The sequence below is a fragment of the Theropithecus gelada genome, chromosome 1, assembly GCF_003255815.1.
Source record: "Theropithecus gelada isolate Dixy chromosome 1, Tgel_1.0, whole genome shotgun sequence".
Taxonomy (NCBI): domain Eukaryota; kingdom Metazoa; phylum Chordata; class Mammalia; order Primates; family Cercopithecidae; genus Theropithecus; species Theropithecus gelada.
The window spans coordinates 3461322-3480618 of NC_037668.1; the positions used below are offsets into that span (position 1 = coordinate 3461322).

The 19297-nt window shown below is 49.2% G+C and overlaps 2 protein-coding genes across 3 annotated transcripts in view; one reads left to right on the forward strand and one right to left on the reverse strand.

Annotated features, from left to right (window-relative positions):
• Positions 1–1331, forward strand: part of CEPT1 (choline/ethanolamine phosphotransferase 1) — a 48455-nt gene extending 47124 nt beyond the window's left edge. Inside the window, exon 10 of the mRNA XM_025379271.1 lies at positions 1141–1331. Coding sequence (XP_025235056.1) covers positions 1141–1254 — 114 coding nt within the window. The 3' untranslated portion in view covers positions 1255–1331. The remainder of the gene's footprint in view (positions 1–1140) is intronic.
• Positions 1332–1655: 324 nt separating this feature from the next.
• On the reverse strand, positions 1656–18974 carry DENND2D (DENN domain containing 2D). Of its 2 annotated transcripts, none has more exons than XM_025379263.1 (12): positions 18738–18974; positions 14074–14249; positions 13067–13179; positions 12357–12426; positions 11580–11657; positions 10306–10446; positions 8971–9119; positions 6555–6732; positions 3678–3719; positions 3185–3269; positions 2616–2855; positions 1656–2163 (listed from the first exon to the last, which is right to left on the reverse strand). In XM_025379263.1, exons 1-12 carry the CDS (start codon positions 18793–18795, stop codon positions 2087–2089), a joined length of 1407 nt encoding a protein of 468 aa, XP_025235048.1. In that variant the 5' UTR covers positions 18796–18974; the 3' UTR covers positions 1656–2086. The 2 variants fall into 2 exon arrangements, with proteins under 2 accessions (XP_025235048.1, XP_025235050.1); XM_025379265.1 differs by lacking the exon at positions 18738–18974 and adding an exon at positions 14848–15143.
• Positions 18975–19297: the final 323 nt, after the last annotated feature.

Consider the following 19297-nt stretch of genomic DNA (forward strand, 5'->3'; position numbering starts at 1 on the left):
TGGCAGCCAGAGCGCTCCTTGCTTGCATCCGTCCCGTGTAGATTGGATTAGCAAAGAGAAGTAAACTTTTAATTTCTTTGCCAGACTATATTGGGAAATGAAAATCCATTATTACCTTTCCTTGCTAGCAATTGTTCCAATATCTGGGATAAAGAAGTACATACAGGAAAATGTTAGGGCAGATCAAGTATTGAAAGCTAGGACAGAGCAGAACAAAGGAGGAAGGATAATTCTACTTGTTTGGCAAAGTTACATCAGTTGTCTTACTGACACATCGGGTATTATCTATAGTGGAAATTGAGGCCTGGAGAGGTTAAATGGCATGCCAGTGTCAGTTGCTATTTTTCAGAACAAAAATTAGAATCCAGATTTGAAACCTGGTGCAGTGTTCTCTCCTATACTATACTGGGCTTTAGTGGGCTAAAGCTCTAAAGCAAGATGTTGAGGGCTAATTGAAATATGTTTATTCTCTTACATTCTTTTTCAGCATAGATGGAATCTGAAAAGCACTCAGATATTTAGTGTGTGCATCCTTCAGCCCTAAATACAGCATTAGCATCAAATCAAGGGTACATTTGTAATAAGCCTCAGCAAACCTTACCTGAAGAACCTTTTAAGAAAGTACAGATTTCCAGGTCCTATCACTGGAGATAATTTGGTATATTTGTGATGAGGCATTAGAGGGTGTTTTCACAAGATTCTCAGGATTCCAGTTCCTTTTCTGAAACCTTTGAAGGTACAACCATATTTAGGCACCACTACCATAAACTACCAAAAAAAAAAAATGTAATTCCTAGAAGCTGTGAAGAATAGTAGTGTAGCTAAGCATGGTGTGTGGACAGTGGGACATCTGCCACCTTCATTAGGTCTCTGCACTCCCAAAAGCAAATTACATTGGCTTTAACTTCAATATGCCCTGTTCCACCCTCCAGAAACTTTTGTGTTCTTTGTACAGAATTTAGGAACTTCTGAGGGCCACAAATACACGCATTAAAAAGGTAGAATTTTTGAAGATAAGATTCTTCTAAAAAAGCTTCCCAATGCTTGAGTAGAAACTATCGGTAGAGGTATCAAGGGAGGGGAGACTAGGTGACCACTAAACTCCTTCAGACTCTTAAAATTAGGATTCTTTTCTCAAAGGGGAAGAATGTCAGTGCAGAGATCCCTTCATCTTTAGCTAAAGAATTGAACTGTGCTGCTCAAAATAAAGATCAGTTGGAGGTAGGATGTCCAAGACTGAAGGTAAAGGACTAGTGCAAACTGAAAGTGATGGGGAAACCGACCTACTTATGGAAGCTATGTAGTGTTCTTCACAGGCTGCTGTTGACTGAAATTCCTATCCTCAAATTACTCTAGACTGAAGCTGCTTCCTTTCAGTGAAGAGCCTCTCCTCCCAGGATTCTGGAAAGCACACCTGACTCCAAACCAAGGACTTGGATGCCCTGTGTCGAGTGCTGCTGCTGCTTTTACCAGTATCTCTTACCCTTCCTCTTAGAAGAAGTAGAGCTGCTGCCCCCCATGATTCTATCACTCCAAACATATCCCCAGGTTCAGGACCACCATGGCCAGGTCCTCCACTTGTAGTCCACTTGATTCTCATATTCATTGCCTTATTTTCCTCATTCTCCACCCGTAGTAAAAGCCAAAGACACACATAAAAATGAGATTTTCCTCTTTACTCTCATCCTTACACGTCCATAGACTTCTTCCTGTGGAGAGGCTGAGCCTTTCAAACACAAAGTGTTCTCTGTTGAAGATGTTATAATGATGGGAGAGGGCAGTTGCAGCAGCTTCTAACCAAGTGTCTACAACACATGTACTACTGTTTCCTACCTGTCACCTCTGCAAAAAATGCAGCTCTGAGCCCAGTTCTGTGAGCATGGTGTCAGAGCCCTCCAAAGTCCTGAGAAATCGATACCAGGGATCCAAATGTCAGACACCAATTTGAAGCAATACCTGGATACCAAGACTCAGAGTGAGTTTATGGATTTGGGGGGGCTGATAGCTTTGCTGATCCTGCCACACTGGCAGGGGCTGAAGTCCAGAAATGGTGTGTAGCTGTAGTCATTCTTGTTCAACACAGCTCTTATTTCACAGTTTTTTCCCTTGGCTTCTTCTGTTTCTTCTGTTCCTCATATTCAAGTATTTTCTGTTGGAAATAGCCTGTGGGTTCAGATACGGGTGTTAGAGGCATCTGATCTGATCAGGCAGACTATAATGAGCTCAGGAATAAGGATCAGAAATACCCTGTCTGCTCCCCATACTCCCATCTCTGCCGGGATGTCTCTGGCCTCACAGGCTTCTGGAGATCCAAACATTCAGTTCTGTCCAAAAAGGAGCCCATAAACAGAGGATAGATACTTAGCAGGAATTAGCTCTAGACTGAAACAAAGGAAAGGGCTCAGTCCTGTTGGCTAATGAGTAAACCAACTTCCACAAAATGGCAGCCCATTAGACATTTTCGTAGGTTTCGGGTTATGTCATTTCAACTCCACTAATAAAAGTCTGCCTACACCTATTTTGTGGGTTTCTAAAGAGAAGTATTCTTTCTTTCCCCTCCTCTTTATTCTAGAGGTAACCTTCTATGGGCTTAGACTGATGGGGACTGTCACTACCTGCAGGAGGATTCTTGCTTTTCTCAGCTTCCTGGATGAAAAGTGAGAAGAGCTGTGTCTTCACAAACTTCTTCACAAATCGGCGGTTGGTCTTGGAGGTCACAGCCTTACAGAAGGATCGTTCTTGGAAGTGGCCTTGCCCATTTGCCTCCCGCTTGATATAGGAAGCATAGTGACCCACAGTCTTGACAAAGAACTGTACAAAAGGGCCTGAAACATGCTCGTTGATTTGTTCTGCAGCTGCAGGAGATATAAAGGCCATCTCAGAGGGTAGCAGAAGGATGAAATTACCCAAACTCACCTCCAAGAATGGCTTTCATGCAGGCTGAAAGCTCCTGTGGAAAGCCGTGGGGTAGGGTTCATAACTGACTGAAATGGCAATCTGGGTATGGGTTCTCTGCCATTACTTAGGAAGAATACAATCCCAAATTCAGACTTGCCCTAGGTTCTAGGCCTCTAGGGCTGGTTCTAGGACTTCTGAGTGAGTTCATTTTAGTTCTGGAAGGGAATGATTGAGAATCACTCCCTTGCACTCCCTGGAGAGACCCAAAATAAGAGTAAGGACTTACTCTTTAACTCATTGATCCCCTGACCGAGAGAGTCTAAGATGCCATCCTGAAGCTTCGGTGGCAGGATGTCTTTTTCATCACCAACCTAGAAGAGGACGGAGCTCCAAGGTCAAGCAGGAAGGAAGTGTGGAGTGAAGCGGGTTGGCAGAAAAGCATAAGGAGGGTGTGAATTCTACACCCCTACTCCACCCACAAATAATCAGCCACATGGGACAGAAACAACACAAGCTGTTTCTTGGCCTTTAGTTTGACTCTAGACATTAGCAAGGAATCCTCTCCACCCCGGTGGTACTTGGTTTTTATCCCTTGCTTAAAAGGCACTATCACTGATTGTCTTATAGTGAAGTCATCTGTGTTTATATGTCCATGGGCTCCTTGAGAGAGATGCGGTCTTTTTAGCACAGATTCTCGCTCAACAAAGAACTTAATGTTTGTTTAAATAAGTGGAAACTAGAGTGGTAGACCTGCAGGGGATCTGAACCCAGACACTTACCGACATTAAGAAGGTTCCTTCACAAAGATTGACCAGCAGGACCTGAAATAAACATAGACTGGCTTTCTCTGGTCCCCTTTCTTCATAGACCTCTAGAGGATTTACCGTCTTGATTTCTGCCTGTGGCTGTATCTCAGCCCAGGTAGCAACAAAATCAATATCTTCAGTTCTCATTTCCTGTCTAGCATTCTCCTTTCTCACCATTCCCCTCTGGAAATCTCAGTTCCCTTCCTGAGGAAAGGGTGTGGGTGTTTGTAGGAAGGGAGTAGGAGAAAGAGCTAAGGTAGAAGGGAAATACAAGATGGAGAAATCACAGCCAGTCACTCCCTTAATAAAACATTGCAGAAATTGCTTCTACCTGGAGCATTTAGTAGATTGCTCACATAAGTGCTTTACACATTTGATCTCAAGCAACAGTCTTGTGAGGCAGATACCATCTCCATTTTGAAGATGAGGAAACAGACCCAAAGAAGCTGCCCGAGGTCATACTATACTGCTAATAAGAGAACCAATTTTTTTCCAAGCCTAGACTGATATTCTTGAGATGACATTCCTCTCTCTATGATTCCCCTTCAACTCCCTGCTCTCTAGAACAGAGACCAACATCTTTTTATTTTTTTTCATGCTTGCAACAACTTATGTACAATTTTCTATTAGAAAAACTCCCACCAGGCATAGTGGCTCACTCCTGTAATCCCAGCACTTTGGGAGGCCGAGGCGGGTGGATCACGAGGTCAGGAGATCAAGACCATCCTGGCTAACACGGTGAAACCCCATCTCTACTAAAAATACAAAAAATTAGCCGGGCGTAATGGCGGGCGCCTGTAGTCCCAGCTACTCTGGCGGCTGAGGCAGGAGAATGGCATGAACCCGGGAGGCAGAACTTGCAGTAAGCAGAGATTGCACCACTGCACTCCAGCCTAGGTGACAGAGTGAGACTCCATCTCAAAAAAAAAAGAAAAAGAAAAACTCCCTCACAGCTTTGGGCCTTCCAGCAGGAAACAGCAAAGGAAAGAAATGAGCCCAGGGTCAACAGGAAGAGGAAAGGAAAGGAAGTGAGGAGACCATGTGTCTACAGTCCTCAGGTAAGATAAGCACAGGGCTGGAACTGCCCAGGGAGCCTTCAGTCTAGACCAGAGATTACAAATAGGCACCCTGCTGGCTGATTCCAACCAGCAGATCTGTTTCTTTGATCCTTACAGTATTTTTAAATAATTGATTTGGTTTCCAATATTTAAACTGGACTATCTCACATAAAATTTGGATTTGGGGCTTTTCCTGAAAAGTCAGGAGATCTAACACTGGGTCCACATTTCTAAAGGACAACACTCAGATGGAACTGAGTAGCAGTTGCCTGCTTTAGGCAGGGAATGTTCCCACCAGTTTACTGTAATTTCCCAAATCATGTGTTGGTCATTTAAATGCCTGCTAGGCCTCTCTTCCATTTGTGACCTTTGGTCTTGACAATAGAGAGAATGATCCCTCCATTGTCCCTTCTTCCAAATACAAGGAAAGAGAGTGGAAAGTATGCCAAAAAATAGAGCATGCACTGTAATTATCTGTCGTCAGGGGAGAAAAGTTGAACTAGTCCAGGCCTGAAACCACTTGTATACATAGGCTCAGATGCCTTCATGGAGGGAAGACTGTTCCTTTGAGGGATTGGGAGGAAAGTGTGTGTATAAATAATTTGTTTTTCAAGATTGTTCCCAGAACTCTTTCCAGTATTTGGGCATATTATTGTCTGTGGAGTAATCCCTTACCAAAAGCCAGAGTCTGACTGGCCATCAGGAGAGGAGCCACGGCTTCCAGGGAGCTGGAGCTGCAGAGTCAGGAAGTTTCATAACTTCTGGGGTTGGGACATTTAAATGTTTATTGCTAAACATGGGGCTAATACTCTGTCCCAGTTAGTCACAAAGCTAAGGCTGGTTCAAAGGGCATGTGTACTCAGCAGTCCTAAGGAAGGATGAGGGGCCAGTAGAGCAAAGAAAGGAAACATAGCCTTCTTCTTTACTTCCCAGCAATAGTTTCTATAGGAGGGGATTTGGTTTTGTCTGTGCTAGGTTCCACTGTTGTCTGTGTGGCCTTGGATAAGTCTCTGGAGCTCAGTAATCTCTTGGAATGAGTCAATGGTTATGGCCAGGGCAGATATTCCCAAGTCCCTCTTCTGGCTTAAGATATAACAACATAGCTATCTTTTGAAAGTCCCTACTGACCACTCTAAAGCACATGCTTTGAGTTATTTTTCCAACAGTGGGGATAGATTTATGCTTTTAATGCCCATTTTCACAACTGAGTCCTCTGGTTTGTCTGGGGCACTGCCAAGATGTAAGAAGCTAACAAAATGAAAAAGGATTCAGACCTGTATCCTCATTAACCCATTTAGCTCTGAGCTACTCAGATGACTTGCTGCATTCTTAAGACTCACAGTTTGCCAGAGGGCCACGTTAGCTCACTTCCAAGGAATTCAAATACATTCCAATGGGGTGTGTGTTGTATAGACCAGCTGTGTCATCCATTTGGATGAGATGGGACACCCCAAAGACTGTTCATCAGGGTCAGCTGGCATGGAACAGTCTGATCACCCTTGAATAAGCTACCCGCTGCGCCTTATGCCTAAAGGGAAATCCTTCAGAAGGGAGCCTGCGTTTATTGAGCATCAACTATGTGTTGGGTGCCAGGTTAGGAGCTCTATGCAGGTGGTTTCCCCCAGAATCCTTAGGAAGTGACCACTGTTATCCCCATTTTAGAGATGAGAAAGCTCAGGCTTAAAGAGGTAAGGTAACTTGCCCCTAATCACACAGCTGTAAGCAGCAGAGCTGGGATCTGAATCCCAGTCTACCTGGCTCCAAATCATGCACTCTTCTTGCCACATCATACCTCTTCCATAGGGCTGTCCATGACCTCCTGCTGGAAGCGCATTTGTACTCCAACCATGAAGGGGGTGGGGCAGCAGACGGTGGCCAGAAGGCTCTCAGGGACAACAGGGATGTAGGTGTGCGCCCAGCTGAAGGGGTAGAGCAGCGCGGCAGCAGCATGGATGCACTGAGATAGGGTGCTGGGACAGAGCACAGAGGATGAGAGTCAGGAGGCCCCTGCACCTCCATGCTACACACCTGTCATCGCCCACCACCAACAGCAGCTACAGCAGTGCTGCCCGTGCCCATGGCAGAAAGGCAAGTCTGGGGGCCATGCTGGTCACAGAGCTTGAATGTACATTGCTGGGAGGGAGGGACAGAAACTAGAGAGGCCGAGGCTTCACTATCAAGAGGGGGACCTCGATTTGACCCTTCTTTTCCCAGTTAGTCTTCTCAACTTACTACTGGCCAAAAATAAAAGTGACTCCGAAGAGAAGAGAGAAGAAGAGTTGCTTTCATTCAAGGAGATAATTGATGGAGCCCCTATCCTGTGCTCACAGCTGTGAGCCTACCTCACAGATGTGGATACCAGGAAGAGCAAGACACTGACCCTGCTTTTAAGGAATTCGCAGTGTAGTTAAGAAACAAACAACTAAGTAAGCACTGGAGGCTCAGCCGAGAGGCAAAGCCTTTTTACCTTCCTATGTCTATCCAACTTCACCCCCAGCCTTTGCCCCCACACAGCCCCCTCTGGGCACTCAAGGGTGTTAAAGATTACCAGGTTGCTGCTTGAGTAGCTTGGGAAATTCCCAGGTTCTAAGAACCTCTGCCCAGCAATTCCTACACGGAAAGTCCCACAAAGGTGGCTCCTCAAGACTTTCCAGTGAAGCATTTCTCGTCACTCCTGCCCAAGTCACAACTTGGACCCTACTCCTCTCACCACCACACACACAAAGTCCCACTCTCTGTCTTCTCATTTCTCCCCTGGCTTTCATGGCTCTTTCCTCCAGCCAAATTGCCTCAAAGTCAAGGCCAATAAAAGCACAGATGCGGGAATCCTTGTTTCAATTCTGGGTTTCAAGCTAGCACTTCCTGAATTAGCAAAATTGCGTCTCTGAGAGGCTAGCTGACTGGAAGTCCCCTCCCTGGCTAAGCTTCAGGGAGCTGAAAAACTCAGTGTGGGAAGGAAGTGGGGAGTGGTAGGATTTCCCTGAAGAAAGTAAACGTCTGAGAGGTAAATCCTGCCAACCTCCACTTTCCAAACACTGATCTGAGGAGGAAAGGCAGAATCCCAGCTCTAGCCACACAGGAACTTCTGGTTTCCATTCAGGGCTGGGAGTGAAAGAGCTGTTTCCAAAGCAAAATATGATGTCACTCCCTTCAAGGATTACCTACAACTAGTTCCTTTTTGGTTATCACCCATTTTTACAGAATCTTCAACACAGAGACCCCACTGGTTGCCCAAGTTTCCTTTCCTCTGAAACCCATGACATTCACCTGACCCTTTGACTTCTATTGAGTCCTCAACATCCTTTTCTTCCCTAAAAGATAAAAGCAGGGTTGTCAACCTAAAATCATTGGTTCTCTGCCTCCCCAGATATGAATAGAAGGTCCACCCCACCCCTACTGTTTTATGACTTTTTTCATTCTCCATTCTATTATGTCTCCCCATGTCCTTCTCAGATCTGAAGCCCCTAAGAGGTAGAGACTATGGCACAATAGTACCCTGCTTCCACTACACACAGGGATATACTCAACTGTGGGCTTAAGAATAGCAGCTAGCATTCAGCAATATGTGCTTGGCAGGGTGTTAGGTACCTAATGTGCATTATTTCATCTAATCCTCACCACAACCTTATGAGGTAATCACAATCATTATTTCCATTTTCAAGAAGTTAACAAACTAACTTAAGGGGAACCTCATAGCTAAAAGTAGAAGAACTGGATTTGGACCTCCTAAGTCTGCTGAATCCCTGTGCTTTCAACCACTATATAATTCTGCATCCCCTTCAGGTGAAGGGAAGTTTGTATTTCCCAATGCTTGGCATCTGGCAAACAGTTGACACAGAATAAATGTTTGTTGAATGAGTATCTACCTCCTGCCCTGTTCTCCACCCTCCCTCAGCCTTGCAAGGGCAGAATCATGTCTACATCCACCCTAACTGGTCCCACCTGAGCTGTCCCAGGAATACTTCCTGTCCTTCCCTTAGCTAAGTCAGGAGCATTCCTCAGGCCCAGGCAGCAGTCCTGTGTGGAGGAAGAGGCAGTTTGGGTGGTTCAAAACAGCTGTTTCTCTTGGTTTAAAGAACAAGGAGCTAGAAACAGGAGGGTGGGCACATGGGCCCTACAGCCCATTTTCCTTGGATAACCTCCAGTCTGTTCCCTTGAACTCAGGGATGCTGGGCAGTTCAGGTGAGCAGTTCAGGGGCTGGGCCCACCTGAGACCTTCCGCCAGGAAGATGATTTTTCTCTCCAGCACAGCAGAGGCAAAGATCTGAAGTATCTGTTCAAAACTGAGACAGTGCAATAGAGAACTAAAATCCACATGTTCTAGGTGGGAGTCCAGGGGCCGTGTCAGTGAAATGAACTGTGGGGAAACCAGAGAGAGAGAAGGTGTCACTACACTGCAAGATCGTGCAGACCCCAGAGTGCTGGGCCTCTACCAGCCTCTATTCCTTCCCCAAGAAGTGAATCTGACCCTGTCTCTCTTTCCCCTGCTAATTGGCTGGAGGACAGCAGTGATGTGATCTCGAGTATGGCCCATAACGTCCCGCACCCTCCCTCACTCGCCTCCCTGAGCACACACCCCTCTCTCACTGCGCTTCAGCACATGGGCTTCTGTTCCTTGAGCAATTCTATCTTTTCTGCCTGCAGCCTTCACTGTGGGGGCCCTCCTCCTGCACTGCTCTGCTCCCTTCATTCTTACCTTCTTTCAGGTCACAGAGGCCCCCCCTTGGCCATGTGATACTTTCCCATCTTCTTCTTATGTAGCACCATGTGTTTTTGTTTTCCTTTCATCCCAGTTACATAATTTCTAATTCAACATGCACTGGTGTGTTTATTTAACATCTGTCTTCCCCAGTGGACTTATAGCTCCAAAAGGTCAGGGACCACATTCATTTTGGTCACTACTGTATTCCCAGAAAATGGTATAGTTTGGCACACAGCAAGCATTCAGTACTAATTTTTCTAGAAAGTGAAAGTTTCTAGCCTCTCCCCTTATTTTCCTGTGGGGAAGCCAAGTTTAAAGGGGCACAGAGACTATTCAGAGTTCCAGGGGTCAGGACTGGAATTCTTAGAACAGTGTTCTACCTGCTGCCTCAGTGTGCTTGGTGCCTTAAAACAACAGCATTCCCCCAGGCATGGGTGGAGACTCGGGGGTGGGGATGGATGATAAGAAATGGACAGATGGAGGCTGTAAGGTAGAGACAGGACAAACAAAGGAGAGTGGAGTGGGGGTGGGGGCAACTGGCAGTCTGGGGGCTGAGGGAAAAGCCCTTTATAGCACCAGAAGCCTCAACTTACATGGTTTGTTTATTATAAATAAAAGTCTTGGTGGCTTGAGCAGTAACTAGGGGCTTGTGGGTATCAAGTTAGAAGGATCAGAAAATTTGGGCTTGATTTCAACTTTGTTCATTCTAACCAAGTCCTAGTCCCCATCTGGCTCAGTTTCTCTGTACTTTAACCTGGTTAATGGAAGAACAGTGGTAAGAGGTGCCACAGATGCCTACCCTCTCCAGCTAGGGACGGTCTCACCCATTTTGCTAACCCACCTCAGTGCCTGAGTCGGGGATGAAGCTCTTGAGAGTGACAGTCTTCCCAGGAGCAGGGAAGGCCGCCTCTCGGAGGCCCTGCATGAACGGGTAGATGACAGCCATGGAGATCTGATGTCTCTTCTCCACTTCATCCAGGATCTGCAGAGAAAAGAACCACGGGAGGCACAGCTCAAAGGGACACTATTGGGCAGGTGGCAGAGACTCTACATGCCCCTGAGCATCATAATGTTCCCATACTGGTTCAGCTGGTCCTCATGTATCTTCTAGGGCCCTCCACGAACTGGTCTCTCCCTCCCTGGCAGAGGCTGGGCTCATGCTAAATAATCTGCAGTTTATTTCCCATGTAAGACCTGCTTTTTTCCAGCTTCCTTTTTATTATCTCTCTACCAATCCACATTCTTCCCCTCTCCTAACACCAACACAAAAGCACCTCCCTGGGAAGTCATCCCAGAGTAAACTCACCACCCATGATGGTACCATGTCCACTCATGCTGGTTGCAGCAGGAGGCTAGAAGCCTAAGCCTCTTGGTACCACTCTGTCCTCCAACTCCCACTATAGATTCCCGGGGTCAGAGACTGCCTCCATCCCTAGGAACACTGCACAAAGGAATTCTTTACCCAAGCAAAGACTGACAGAGTTTCCTCCCTTCCTCCTCCAAAGGTCCTGCTGGGGTCAGAGCATAATGAAGTCCTTTCTGGTCACCAATGGATGGCATGGCCCCCATGGATTCTGCTCAAATCCTGACTCAGATGCACTGGCACTCAAATTAGCTCCAGCAGAAGTCCTGGGGACCTCAACTGTTCTTCTACCCTTGAAGGGGTCAGAATGGGTCTTATAACTCCTTCATATTTGTTTAGTGCTCTGCCTTTTATAACGAGTCTTCCCATATATCACCTCATTTATACCTCACACCACCCAGTGAGATAGGAAGGTGAGATTATTATATCCATTTGACAGATGAGGAAATTGAAACTCGGGGAAGAAGTTTCTTCCCCTTGTCCTACTTCAACTACTTTCTTACCTGGCTAGAGCGGGAACAGTAGCTGTCTCTGCAAGGAGTCCAGTCCCCTAGATTCAATTTCCACTTTTCCCTTAAGTCAAGTGCATGCCCCTTTGCCTCAGTTTTCCCAAGTGTACTTTAAAGCTGATTCTGGCTATGGGAGAAGAGCTCCACTAAGGACTTAGGTTGCACAGGCAGGGTTGGCAGCCAGAGAGAGCCTGGAAGATGGGCAGGACAAACAGGCCCTGAGGAATCCTGTTCCATCCCTACCTTGGAGAACAAGCCGAAGCAGCCGATGCAGCTGATGATGCAGTACACTTTGGGAAGGCGAGGGCCAGGGCCGGCAGGCTGGGGAGGGACAGAGAGGCTTCTTCAGTGCTGCAGCCTCCCCAGGGGTTTCTCCCAACTGGTATGAAGGAGCACAAGGCTGAGGGCTGGGGAGGGGGAATTTATGGGGAATGGTGGGTGCAGCAGGGAGGTCAGAGTGGCCACCCCCTGGTGAGAAATCCCAAAAGAAGAAATCCTTGAGGGTACTGAGTGAGTTGGTGGGCAAGTGCTGCCGCCTTCAGTGCCAACACAATCTGGGGTCAGCAAAGAGGGGAAGCAAGTGTGCCTTAGAGATGAAGAAATGGCTAAGGAGGAAAGCACTGTGAAGGTGACTTGGGGAATCCTCCTGAGACTTGAGATTTGAAACTAATTGTCCAAATCCCAGCCTCTGCTCTGGGAGGCTCCAGGGTCCAAGGTAAGCAGGCCTGGGTACAGCAGCAGGGAGAGGAGTCAGTTGGAGCCTCTCACAAAGAGGAAAGTTATCAAAAGCCGGGGAGAGCACAGACCAGAGCCTGACCAGCAGGGGGAGAAGGGGCATCAGGTCCTCGTGCTTGTGGGGCTGCAGAGGGAGCACTAGCATAGCAGAAGGTCCTGGGCTGTGCTTTCTCTACAACTGGTGCTGCCAACAAGCCTGGACTTTTACAGCTAAGGCTTGAGCAAGCCCAGCCATGGAGCTGAGCAGACTGCAGAAAGGAAGGGGCAGTTCTGAGCTGCACAGACCAAGAGGCGCCTGCAGTATCCAATCTTTCTGCTCCCATCCACATTGGTCAGAACGAAGGAGAAGGTCTCCCTAAGAAAGAGCAGACAAGGCTTGATTTGCATTGCTCACTGGATTCTAAAACAGGAAAGTGGTCAGGATTAGAGGGTGGAGAGGAGGGCAAAGCGGAACTGCTGATTAATCATAGGAGTAAGGGCTCACTGGTGTCGAGCCCTAAACACATCATCTCATCTAATTGTCAAAACAACTCTTTGAGGCAGGTTCAGTTATTATCCCCACTTTAAAGATGAAGGAACTAAGGCCAGAGGGTGCTTCTTCTTCAAGGTCACTCAACTCATAAATAGTGAAGTCAAAGCTCAAGGAGTCGAATTCCAGGGCTCGTGCTAGAAGGGTCTTTGCTACATCGCCTTCTTAGAGGCTAACTGCTTTCTGCTAAGTCCAGCTTGGGCCAGTAGCAGAATTAAAAGCAGTAACTATTGCTTCTAAGACAGGTGGGAGAATCTGGCTCTTTGGACAGAAGTGACTGATCAAACTGATAGCTAATATCCTTGGCCTTGAGGGACCCCAGGCCGGATGTTTTCAAATGAATCGATTACACTCCTGGGCTGAAAATCAACAAATGACAACAGTGAGGGAGGCTACAGGAGCCACAGAACTCACACATGTTCCTTCTCTCCAAATCCAATACCCTTGCTCAAGGCTGAGCAATTACCTGGGATACTCGGTGAGTGATGCCCACTCATTCCCGTCTGGGAAGCAGAACAAGGGGATAGCTTTGAGTAGCCGCTCCTCCTCCTCCTGCTGACCCCGAAGCAGGTTCTCCCGCTACAAGGAAAAGGAAAAGACAAGTGGATATGAAGCTGGGGGCAGAGGTAGGAGGAGAGGGCTTCAGAGCTGGTGGGTTTCCTTTGAGGCTCTAAAGCAGTCTAGGGATAAGCTTCTCCACTAGCATATGGGTGAAGGGTGCCTTTGCCCATCACTCTGCACAGTTTGCATTCTGGATCTGGTTGGAACAACTCCAAAGCTGAAACAGCCCCTCCTCAGTCAACTCGACATAAGCTTGACTTCGACCTCAGTATTGAGGATCTACATAGAAAGGGGACAGGGCCATGTTGAATATAGAAAGGCCCTGAAATGACCCAGGCCTCTGAGAGGACAACATCAGAGAGGCCCCACATCAGAGAAGAGAAGCGGCCAGCTCAGTTGGCACACCTCCTAATGAGAAGGGTTAATGAGGATTCCCACCCCTCTACCTGGTGCAGGATCAGACAAGAAAGAGTCTGATGCTTGGGCTCGGGCAGAGGGCTGTGCCTGCCTACCAGTTACATGACTGCCCCACTCTTTCCTTCCCACACATCCCAGAGAGGGGATTTATTCTAGGAGGTCTGGCAGAAGGTAAGCTTCTCTACAGAGAAGGGTGACTGAAAATGGGATTTGGAAGACCTATGAGGTCCCCTAAAAGGCAAAATATCTAGCCTAGTTTCCCTGCTAGGAAGCCTAGGTCAGTCCCTCACAAAGAAGTTAGACCTAGATCCTGTGGGTGATAACAGAGGACTGGGGCTGTGCTAAGAAGGAAATGGAGAGCAGCGAGCTCAGAGCTCAGGGCAGCTCCAGGCTCAAGCCCTGGTAGGGTGGGGAGAAGGAGGTAGAACCCCCACCCCTACCACCTTCCAAACACCCTAGTCCTCTGACTGGCCCTGCCCCTCCTTCAGTCCTTACCTTGGGAAATTGGTAGGTGATTATAGGCTCGTAATCATCCTGTGAACGCTTTTTTTTGAGAGAAACCACAAGAAGGTATTCAAAGAAGTGCTGCCCCCCAGCAAAGTTGGGCAAAGAGTGCTCCTGGGCCCTTTCTGGTTCCTTTAAAGCTTCCCCCGAATTGTCCTGGGGCGGTCCTGAAACCAAGACACCGGAGCCCATTTAGTATAACCTCATTGATCCATTCCTGGAGTGGAGTCTGTGAGAATCTGGGTGACCTCCACACCTCAAGGCCGCCTTGCCAATGCTGAGATACCTGGATACTGGCCAGCACCACCAGTCACTCAGGATCAGGGCCAAATGGGCAGTTTCCACACCTGCCCTGGTAGACTTGAAACCATGGGGAACCAAGCAGAGGAAAGAAAACACTGACGCAGAAGCCACGGAAATGTGCTGGAGAGGCTGCATGGAGGCCAAGGCCCCAGGGTGCCACAGACACTGCCTAACCTGTAGGGTGCTTCTGGCAATCCTGGAACAATATGGCCTGAGAGTTTAGGTCATACTAAGTGAATAAGAACAGGCACAAAGGGCATGTGACTGTGACCACACTAGCCCCACAGAGGGCATGACTAGTTCTTAAAAACCAGCGGAGGAAGCCTCCTGGCCCAGTCACATGGGGAACCATGTGGAGGCCGAGATATAAAAGTAAGAGGAGGAAGGAGTATTTCAAAGAAGAAACAGTCCCGCCTAAGAGGGTCACCCTAAAAACAAGGAAGTGGGCAGTCCAGTCCTGACCTGCTCGACGTCGGAAGAGCCTGAACACCCGGCCTACCACTTGTCCTTCCATCTCTGGGCCTTCAGGACAGAGTGCACTCCCTTCTCCCCTAACACAGACAGACTGGTGACAGAAAGCCTGAGAAAGGGGCTGCTTCAGCCTCCAGCCACAACTCCGTGAAGCCAAGCCACACGCTATCTTCCAGAGAGGGGAGAGAAGTTTCCATCCTGTGCACCCAGTAGTTGAGCAAGAAGGATGTGACGGGACCCAGGAAGGCAGCAGCAGCCAGCACCAACAGAGTCAGCATCCTGGCACTGCAGTGCAGATCTCAGCTCCTCCCAAGGGCCTCAGGGTGTGGCGAGAGAAAAGGTCAAGAGCAAACACCTCTGGCTGAAAGAAGCCAGAAAGGTCTGGCTACTTCTGGGCTAAGGATTTTGAATCTGGGCTGCAGATTGTGCAGAGAGTTTATTTACAATCTTAGAACAGTGGACAACAGTGGATAGCGTCAGACTGTGGGCAGTGGAAACTGGCTGGTCTCAGGATAGGGATCCTATATCTTCATCACTTAGATTGTTGACCTTTCACTTCTCAACTTGGTCAATGGAAGTCAAAAACCCCAGCAGGGCCACCTGCTGAATTCTAGAACTTCCAGGACATCCCAACCTAGAGCACATGCCCAAACACTCTCTGCAGCGGGGATGCCACTGTCCTCTTCTGATTGAGATAAATAGACTTGGCCTAATAATTATCCAAACAGATTAATTCTTACAACAAAAGAAAGCGTTCTGGAAGTCAATATCCAATAGCCTCCTTTCCTGATGGTGCAGTGAAGAGCAAAACCCATCTCTAAGCCCAGAGTTCGTGATATTTGGGAAATAGCTACAATGGTGAATTTCACCTGATGCAGAGTTCTGTCACTGGCACTTGTTCCAGGGTTCCAGCAGAGTCCCTCTTCTCAAATAGGAAGCACTAGCTCAGGAGACTGTCCCCAGCTCAAGATAGGGGACTGACTGCACCAGCAGCCTGAGGGTGATTGTGTGGCAGTGGAAAGCATCCGGGTGATCTCCACCCAACCCCCACGCCTGCTCAGCCTTCCTCTGGATCAGGCCAGGTCAGCCGTACTGCCCAAGTTACAGGCAGAGCTGCTAGCCCACTGCTGTGTCTGGAGACTAGGTAAGAGAGAAGGAATAGCAAAAAATCACCTTGGATTCTCACTGAAACCCCTGAATGAGTAAATGCAGAGAAAGCTTTTGCCAGGAAGCTGCCTCAAAGGGAAAGCAGGGGGCAAAAGGGGTTGGCGCCAGTGTTTGCCACTCCTACTAAGAATAAGCAGCCTTCTGGAAGAGAGTGGGGTGCTAGGATAGGGAAAACAGCTGCTTTGCCTCTAAGAGCTCTAGACCTGGCTTCTGTGGGACTAGTAAAAGCCAGGACTCATGGATGGCCAAACTCATTTACAGTAAAGAAAGGTGTTCAAATGCTGTAATGGGTGAGAAGAGCAAACCAGAACACTTGGAGCTGGCACCACACCTTACTTGCAAGCTGCACAGACTTGTTGCACAAGCCTTACCACCTGTCTAAGGAACAAGCATCTTCCTGAAACAGATGGGGACACTGAGGCATAAAGTAATTCAAAGGCTATTAAAATTGGCAGGATTTGTTGGGAATGGGGATTAGGAAAGCTCCACATCCATGCTCCTGCCTTCTGGATGCATTTGACATCAAATATCCCACAGAGGTTTTCAAAGGACATTGAGAAACAGAATCTTGTCACTGACATTTCCAGATTCTAACGAAATGATGCCTTTCCCTAAATCCTTTGGGCTGCATTTTCAGATCATTCTCTTCTGCTTTATCAGGAAAGCCAAGAGAATAGCAAAATTAAGAAACCATTGACAAAAGAAAGTAATTAGACTTTTGGGATGAGGCCCAAGAAATGCAGCAAAAGACTGTTTTCTCCCCTCTTTCAAAAGGGGTTATCCACAGGAGAGAAAAGCACAAGAGAAAACTAACCTCCATCAAACTCATGTTTCATATAAGGTATCTCATTTAACCTCCAGTGCCCTAGAAAGGAATTATTATCCTGAGTTTTAGTTGAGGAGGGAGTCGCCTTTTCTAGGGAAGTCAGGAATCTGGTTACACTTGTTCCTCCACCAGAAAGCCTCTCCCACAGACACCTGACTGAAGTCCCAGATCTGTCCAGAATATAGGTGAGGGGACCTTCTGGAACCTTAATCTGGGAAGCTGGCCCATCCCTTCCAGCTCAGGTGCTCTCAAGCCAGGACTACCACCACATCACTCCTTGTCACCAGGATACACACACACACACACACACACACACACACATTCCCTCCTAATACGCAACTGTCCTGGGGCCAGAAAGGTAAAGAGGAAGGGGGAGAATCCCCAGGCAGGTGGAGGATGGTATGGAAGATGAACAGGACACACGCTCCTGGCCAGAAAAGTATTAGGCCTCAGTTCTTACAGTTCCTCAGTATCAGGAAGCTCCTTCAGGCACAATCAGGAAGTGCCTGGTGTTGGGGCAGGGGTGGGTGGGAACAACTGGAATGTCTCCTCTGGGCTGCAGGGGGCAGACCCCTTTCATTCACACAGATGTCCCAGGGTCTGGGAAGACCAGGACAGACCAGGCCAGTGCTCTCCAGAGAAGAGAGAATGTTAGCCTCATCCTGCCTTCTGCTCTCACCACTGCATGGTCCCAGGCCTCTGCCCCAAACTGTGGTTTCTGACCTCTCCCTGATGGTGCAGCTGGAATGGCCAGATATTGGAGATCTGTGTCTAGAGAGGACACTGCAAAAGGAGAAGGGGCAGGGTGTGGCAGGAGGAATAGCAACAGGATGAAGAACAGAACACTCGTAGAGGTCACTGCAGTTCAAAGAAGGGCGCACTGACCTCACTCCCTAAGGTCTTCCCAGCTCTGGGGCTTGGGCTAAGAGAGGGGCTCACTTGGCCTCCTTGGTGTGCCAATGTTGGAAAGGGCAGGCTGTCTGGGAATGGCCCCTGCTCACTTTCTAATCCACTCTTTGCTCCTCAGACGGTAGGACCTCTAGGCAAAGTATCTAAGGGTCATGGCTGCTCAGCCATAGGACTGGCTAGTGGTAAGCCACACAAATATTTGCCGAAGGAATGAATAAATGAATGAATTTCTAACTGCTCTCCTTCCAACCCCAGGGCTCTGCTAAGAAAGAAAAGAAGCTGCTGCTTTAAATTAGCAGTTGACTTCTAATTTAATCCCCATAATCCTGGACGGGGGAATTATGTCCATTTCACTGTTGCGGGGCTGAGGGAAAGGGCGACACGCTGGAAAGCAGCAGCTGTGCAGGTTCTACCGCCGCTCCGCTGGAGGCCACACTCTGAAGGGCACCTGGCCGCAGGTGGGCGGGGGTGGTAACGTCATCGAGGAGACCTGTGTTTGTGGCCGGTGGCTATCTGCGGGGCAGGGGCAGGGGCGCTGGCTCCGAGGAACTGGGCAAAGGCCACGGAGGAGTCCCAGGGCGGCGAGATGGGGTGGGGCGGCGGGCACGCCGGGAGCTGAGGCAGTGCCTCTGGGAGGGCACCACAACCGGGGCGCTTTCAGGCACACTGCGGTTGCACCACAAGCTTCCTGGATGGAAGGACACGTGGCCCCGGGGCCCCACAACGGTTTCCTGTGTCCCGCCGCCTCCCCCTCGCCCCCGCAGGCCTGGCCTAGCCGTCGTGTCCCGCTCCCGCCCCCACCTGACCCTCTTCCCCTCTCCCCGCGCTCCCTCCCGCTCACCTGCCCCCGCGCAGCCTCCTGAGTCCCCCTCCAACTGCTCCCGGATCTCGACGCCCCGTGCCGCCCTCCCCCGGGCCCCAGCCGCCGGCTCCCCGATGCCCACGCCGTCCCCGCGCGCTCTCCCCGGCCGGCACTAACCCCCATGGCCGCGCTTCAGTCTCAGGCTGGCTCGAAGGCGGCGGCCGAGCCCATCCATGGCCCCTCGAGTGCCCGGCGCCCGCTCCCAGCTCCGCGCCGGCCCCGCCCCCCTATCCTTGACCTCCTCGGGTCCGACACTTTCACTTTCACGCGGGGGGAGGCCTAGGGGACAGGTTCGGGGCGGCGCGGCGCACCTTCCGGGCTCCGGCCCAACCCCCGGCCTCACCTGGGCGGGCCCGCTCTGCCCTCGCCCTGGGCAGGGCGGCGTGGGGTGGCAGAGGGCGCTCGACGCGCGTCCGGGACTGGGCGGCGCCACCTCGTTCCCACCCTCCGTGGGGCTCCCAGGGAGGCTTGACTTAGCGAACCCCCTACAGTCCGCAAAAGCGCGTGTCCTGGCTGAAATCACCGCCTTCCAGGTGGCTCCAAACGAATCCCAAAAGAGACAGAGTTTTCAGTCCTCACACCTCTCAATCCCTCCACCTCTCCCTTTGCCACTGCTTTAGCCCCTCGACCATCTCCAGGTCTCTTGCCCTACTTGTCCTCTCACTCTTGCGGTTCCT